The following is a 7,500-nucleotide window of genomic DNA, read 5'->3' as shown; positions in this document are numbered from 1 at the left end:
ACATTGTTAAAGCATTTATTATATCATCCCGTACTTTGCGTCTTTCCTTAGAGTGTAAATCAAAGTACTGAATACTCCCTTCGTAAGGTAAATTTCTGAGCCAATGTATCATTTTGGTCATTCTTCTCGAAACTGATTCTTGTAAATTAATATACATTCTATAGAACTGAAACCACAACTGTACCACATAGCTAAGGATGGGTCTAACTAACACCAGATAGATTTTGATAACTACCATAGCACTTTTATCTGTAACGATCCTAGATATGAAACCTAATGCTCTTCTTACTCTATTCCTGACGCTAATGCACTGTTTCCTGGAATAAGATCAGGACTCAACAGCACTCCTAAGACTCTCTTGCACTCATTTTTTTTAAAGCGTTATCTAAGCTATAACTGCTTTCTGGGTTGTGTAAATCTACGTTTAACACATGCACTTTGACATACGAATTTCATTTGTCATTTCACCGACCATATGAACAATTTGTTAAAATTTTCTTGCAGTATCCTGGCGTCTTCTCCTTACCTAATTTGAAGTCCTATTTCAGTATCGTCCACAAACCTACTAACATCACTGATGATCATATGGTTCAAGTAATTTATATACATAATGAACAATAAGGGACCCAAAACCGAGCAAGTGCCATTCCTATTTGGATTTTTCACCATTAATGGTAACCCGCTGTTTTCTATAAGTGATCCATGCTCATCTTTTCAAATATTTTTCCCTCTATGCCATGGGCTTTGACTTTATTTAGTAGTCTCTGGTGCACCTTGTCGATGGCATTACTAAAGTTAAGGTAAATAACATCGTAACACTCAATGTTAACTGACTCCTTGTAGACATTATAGTAAAAAGATAAAAGATTAGTTACACATGACCTACTTTTGGTGAACCAGTGCTGTTAGTCACGAATAAAGTTATCTCTCGATGTTATCTCTGATTCTATTAGCTATTATTGATGCTATCATTCTACCAAAGTCAAAATGATTGGCCTGCAGGAACAACGTTTCCCTGCCCTCAAGAAATAGGCATAAATCCAGTGTCTACCGACTTACTAAATATTTCCATTCAACTGGTCGCAGATTTGAAATTTGTATGAGTTTTTGTGTGTTATGGATGCGTGTATGGCTATGTGTTTGTGGTTGCATGTATAGTTATTTGTGTTTACTGCTGTTAAGACCAGTCAAGAGTTTTTACCAGAGTAGTAGAGCTTGTATTAGGATTAGAAATGGAGAGAGTGAATGGTTTGAGGTAAAGGTGGGACTTCGTCAGGGATGTGTTATGTCGCCCCGGAGATTGTTAAAGAAAATGGAGAAAAGTGGGAGGTGAGCCAGTTGTTGTTTGTTGACGACGCTGCGCTTGTAGCAGGATCAGAGAAGGGATTGAGGAAGTTAGTGACAGAGTTTGAGAGGGTGTGTGAAAGAAGGAAGCTGAAGATAGATGTGGGCAAAATAAGGTGATGAGATGTACAAGGGTAGAGAGTGGCAGCAGGCTGGAAGTAAGCATTAAGGGTGACAGACTGGAGGAAGTGGATAGTTTTAGATACTTGGGTGCAAATGTGGCAGGGAAGGGAGGAGTGGGGGTGGAGCTAGAATGTAGATTGAGAGAAGTGAGTAAATGCCTTGGTGGATTAAAAAGTGTAATGAGAAATAAACATCAGGGAATGGATGCTAAGAGGAGGTTATATGAAGAAGTGATTGTGCCAACAGCACTGCACGGGGCAGAAACATGGAACATAAGAGAGGAAGAGGGAAGGAGTTTGAATGTGTTTGAGATGAAATGTCTGAGAAGTATGATAGGGGTTACTAGGCTAGATAGAGTGAGAAATGAGTAGGTGAGGAGGAGAACACGGGTGGAAAGGGAGTTGGGAGATTGGGTTGATGAAAGAGTATTAGGATGGTTTGGACACATGAAAAGAATGAGTGAAGAAAGATTAGTAAAAGAGGTGTGGAAGGCAGAGGTGGAAGGAGTGAATATGAGGGGGCGTCCTAGAATGAGATGAATGGATGGGGTAAAAGGGGCATTACAAAAGAGAGGAATCTCTGTGGAGGAAGGACGGGAGAGGACAGAAGACAGGGGTGAATGGAGAAAGGTTGTGTATGGATGATGCTGTGATGCATGAGGGGGAGTGGGTGGGAGATGGGGAGTGAGGAAGTGTGTATGAGAGATAATTTGACGCAGCTCAAAGGGATTTCTCCCCGTTTTCTCCTTTTCTGCATGAGGGGACGGAGAGGGGGGGTCGCCGAATTAATGAAGCGGCTTTGCTGTGGATGTGCTGTGTCTTGCGACACTGCTTCTGACCCAGGGCAGTGGACAGGATGCAGGAATAACCCGTCATCCAGGAGGTGCCAAGATGAGAGGGAGGGGGAAAGGTGGGGGGGAGTGGAATTTGTAGGAGATGGGATGGGTGGGAGTCGTTTCTATGCCTTTTTCTTTTTGGCTACCTCCTGTGTAAAGAGAAAAAAGCCTTTGGTATATGTATATATGTATGTATGTACGTATTTTTGTCTAGTTGCTGTTCAGGAAACTTTTTTATCTAATTTTGTTTATCTTCAACGAAAAAATATATTTAATAATTTCATCACATTTATCACAACAGGAACATATACTTAAATGCTGAATACGAATGCTCTGAAATATACATAAATAGAATTGTTTCCTCGATTCTGTTTTTCTTGCTGAGATTTTTTTTTTTTTTTCCGTACAATTTAGGAATCAGTCTGAGGAAAATTGCAAGCTGCTTGAAGATGAGTGAGATTATTTTAGCTTTTTAAGTAAAACAGGGAACTGTAGATGTCCTTCTTATGTATCACCATTCGAAACTTTACTATCTAATTAACAAGTAGTAGCATAAGGTCCTCCCCTACTTTGTGCAGCTAATCTAATTGTAAAACCAGTGGTTTACTGTGGGTTTGCCTGGACTCTGTTTTCTGTTTCACATTACCTTTGTGTCACGGTATCTACTAACATTATATTACTTTCTTGCATGCTTGCAGACCCTTGTAGCCACGTGGTGTGCGCCCCGGGGGAGCTGTGCATTGTTAACGACGCCCGAGTGCCCCGGTGCCAGTGCAACTCGTCTTGCCCCAAGCAACTGGCACCGGTGTGCAGCAGCGATGGGCGCACGTATATGTAAGTACAAATAATCCATTTCATTCTTGTGGCTTGACTCTTTCTCCTCCTTTATAGACGAAACTTAGGTTTATTTTAGGTAAAATGAAATATGTATATGTGTGTAGATAATCATAAAGAGGCGAGGGTAATCTGATTTTAGTTTTCATGTCTGTCCTTGAAACTTTCGATATATTCTGGCTAGTGTCAAAATGAAGCCAAAAACTGGTCGGCTTTTGCTCTTCACCAAAGGACTACCTAATATAATGCGCTGAGGATTTAGGAGCTCCATTCTACTCCATACACACTGAGAAAAGAATTTTCGTTCAAGCTTCATGGGAAATGCAGTAGATCAGAGTCGTGAAAGGCAAATAGTTCTTAATATGTCGTATATGCGTGATTAATCCAATTGTAGATGAAAAATATGAAACTCAAAGTTGACTTCTACTATTAGAAACAAAGACTTGTAAGACACTTTTGCCAAAGAGAGCTCTTCTCACGCTCAAAATATTATCAACCTTATTAATTAACTCTTTGGCAGGAAGCCCATAATATACCAGAGAAGAAACTTCTTATTACTGTGTGAATTGTGTGAATTTTAGTTAGTGGAAAGTCACGCGTTCTGTGTCTCTCTATGTGGTGTCTGCATCTGGGGCATACGGTAGCTGTTTTCAGGCCGATACAGTGTTGGTACTGTTTTGGTGTCGGGTGAAGGTGATGTGAAGGTGATCGGGATATTATGATTTTATGCTTTTGGATCAACTTTTGGTTTTATGTCCGACTCAAACTTGAGTTAATGAGTAATTATTTCATCATTTTTGTACGTGTATGTGCTTTTGTTAGGAATTTTTGCAAGATTAGGAGAATTCTATAATACCGGTATAGGTTTTATAAGCCCTGTTTACTGTGTGCTATAGCTGTGTAATGTGATGTAATGAAAATGTGAGTTATACTAGTCACACCCATGTGCTGCTCAGTGAGGATGATTGATTTTTTTTAATTTTAGTATAGATGATTTACTGATCATTCTGGTGCAATTTTCTATTATCTTTAAGGCTTAACTTTGTACTTTTTTGTACTCTAGCTGCAAAAGGTCAATTTGTGGAAGTATAAATCAGTATGGTTCTAATAAGTCCCTTCTATACTCTGATACATTTTTTCTATCACCCGAACCTCGAGATTACGACTTTTAGGGGCACATTTTTTTTTATTGCTTAATGTGTAAAATTACTTATGACGGCAATGAAAGTTGTGCATACAATGTCTATTATTTTCTATATTTTGGCAATGATAACACCCTTTTTTATACTACTATAGCTGATTCCCGACATGTGCGCACACGTGCATTCAAGCAGCTCGCACACACACACACACACACACACACACACACACACACACACACACACACACACACACACACACACACACACACACACACACACACACACACACACACACACACACACACACACACACACACACACACACACACACACACACACACACATATATATATATATATATATATATATAAGCAAACGCATAAACACATACACTCAAACAAACGCACGCACACACAGAAACAAACGCAAGCACACGAACACAGGCAAACGCATGCACATACACAGGCACCCACATGCACCCACACACACACACACACACACACACACACACACACACACACACACACACACACACACACACACACACACACACACACACACTCACACACACACACACACACACACACACACACACACACACACACACACACACACACACACACACACACACACACACACACACACACACACACACACACACACACACACATAAAGGATTACAAAGGCGGAGCATGCCGACAGGAGACCTTTTGGTCCATATCTAGATCGGATGCGAAAAAAAATCATAATAATAATAAAATATTAAATAAAAAATATAGTAATGTAAATAACAAATAACATACATAAATAAATGATAGGTATAGTTAAATAATAAACAAACAGGTAAACAGTAAATAATAATAAATTGACATATAACTAATAATGAATGAAAATCAGACAGACAAATGATAACAAAACAAAAACAAATAATATAAAATAAATTATAATTATTACAGCATCTTGCTTAGGTGTTTATCTAAATGATTCTTAAAGCTTCGAACTGAACTACATTGCACTACCTGTGCAGGAAGTTTATTCCATTCATTAACTACACGGTTGGCAAAGTTGTTTCTACCTACTTCCAAATTGAATCTATTTCCGGATAGTTTGAGACCATTGTTTGTTGTCTGATTCTCATTCAATGTGAAAATTATGTCACTTTTGATGTTGTCAATTCCCTTTAAAATTTTAAAGACCTGTATCAAGTCATCTCTGAGTCTACGCTTTCTTAGGGAAAACAGATTCATATGTTTTAGTCGATTTTCGTATGATTTATTTTTGATATTTGGAATCAGTTTTCTGGACTCGCCGTTGTACTTTTTCCAATCTGTCAATGTCTTTAATGAGATTCGGTGACCATACGGAAACAGCATATTCCAAATGTGGACGAACTAACGATTTATATAGCTTGTTAATGAGTGATGGACTTTTGAAATCAAAAGATCGCGCAATCAGTCCCAGAATCTTATTTGCTTTCTCAGAGGCTGAAATACACTGCTTGGATGATTTGAGGTCATTACTGATAATTACGCCGAGATCTTTTTCACTATCCACTTTTGTTAACGAATTTCCAAATAACTTGTAATCGTACTTACTGTTATTTTGACCTATGTGCATTACCTTGCATTTACTTGTGTTAAATATCATTAGCCACTTTTCAGACCATTGCTGTAATTTATCTAAATCTTCTTGAATATCTAATTGGTTTGAGTGATTATTTGCCACTCCGCACAGTTTTGTATCATCAGCAAATTTGGAAACAGTAGATTTTAGTCCATGGTCTATATCATTTATATATAGAATAGAAGTGGCACAAGAACGGAACCCTGAGGAACTCCACTTGTAACATTTTTCCATCCAGAAGTTTTTCAATTTAAAACAATTCTCTGTTTTCGACCATTCAACCAATTACTAGTCCAACCTAATAGGCCACAACTTATTCCGTGTAAAGCTAATTTAGTAAGTAGTCTTTCGTTTGGGACGGTATCAAAAGCTTTTGCAAAGTCAAGATATATTAAATCTATATTGTTTCTTTTGTCATAATTCGAGATAACTGTGTTGTAGAATTCGAGTAGGTTAGTCACGCAAGAACGTTTCCGTCTGAAACCATGCTGGCTATCATTTATCAAACAGTTATTTTCTAAATGATGTTCGATAGCATCTCTGATGATAGTTTCCATTATTTTTCCTACGATTGAAGTCAAACTTATAGGCCTATAGTTGTTTGGCTTCTTTTTGTCACCTTTTTTGAATATGGGAGTAACGTTAGCTAGCTTCCATTCTCTTGGGACATCTCCGGATATGATGGATTTCTTGAAAATATTTTCTAATGGAACAACAATCTCATTTTTCATTTCCTTTTGAGATTCTTGGATGCCAACCGTCAGGCCCTGGTGTTTTATTAACTTTGAGTTTATCTATACACCTCTTAATTTTTTCTTTTGTTATATTTACCGTAGTAAGTTTACCCTAGACTTTTCACAGGTTTCAGTTTGGAATTCACTTTGAGGTGTTTCGTTTACGAATACCGAGCTAAAATAATTGTTTAAGATTACACATTCCTTCATTTGAATATTCAAGTTGACCGTCAGCAGATAATAGTGGACCAATGTGATTCCTAACAACCTTTTTATCACTAATGTAACTATAGAATTCTTTGGCATTATCTTTGGATTTATCAGCGATGTTCATTTCGTATTGATGTTTTCTTTTTCTTTTTGTCTTTTTTAAATCTCTCTGTATTGATACATAACTTTCATAGTCATTAGATGCACCCGAGTACTTATATTTCTTATAAGCCTGTCTCTTTTTAGCAATACTTTTTCAGTTTCTTTGTCGAGCCACTTTGGGCGAGCCTGATTTGGGGGACGTCTGTCCTTAAAAGGAATGTAAGTTTGAATCATCTTAGTGAGCGTATATTGAAATATTTCCCACATCTGATCTACAGGTCTTTCTTTTAATTTTGCCTCCCAATCTGTAAGCTGAAGCTCCTGACGTAGTCCTATGAACTGAGCTTTACTGAAATCGGATATTTTAGAAACACAAGTATCTATTCTAAAATTGTTTAGGAGTTTGAATCTAAGTTGTGATCGCTATTTGCAACATATTCACTGACTTCTACATCAGTTACTATGCTTTCGCCGCGGACCATGTGCTAAGTGATGTCGGCCGACTGCTGTTGACTGTCCACGGTGGCCGGGGGTGGGGTGCCCACCTCTTTCA

General features: G+C 38.1%; 1 protein-coding gene across 2 annotated transcripts in view; it reads left to right on the top strand.

Moving 5' to 3' along the window:
* LOC143035857 (agrin-like) overlaps positions 1 to 7,500 on the top strand; it is a 986,526-nt gene that overhangs the window by 480,680 nt on the left and 498,346 nt on the right. For both annotated transcript variants that reach the window (XM_076202950.1, XM_076202949.1), the window contains exon 2: positions 3,001 to 3,136. In XM_076202950.1, coding sequence (XP_076059065.1) covers positions 3,001 to 3,136 — 136 coding nt within the window. The remainder of the gene's footprint in view (positions 1 to 3,000; positions 3,137 to 7,500) is intronic.

This window comes from Oratosquilla oratoria, chromosome 19, assembly GCF_046742065.1.
Source record: "Oratosquilla oratoria isolate Oo_2021 chromosome 19, ASM4674206v1, whole genome shotgun sequence".
Lineage (NCBI taxonomy): Eukaryota > Metazoa > Arthropoda > Malacostraca > Stomatopoda > Squillidae > Oratosquilla > Oratosquilla oratoria.
The sequence above is the reverse complement of the archived record's forward strand: the minus strand, read 5'-3'. Positions and strand labels throughout refer to the sequence as shown.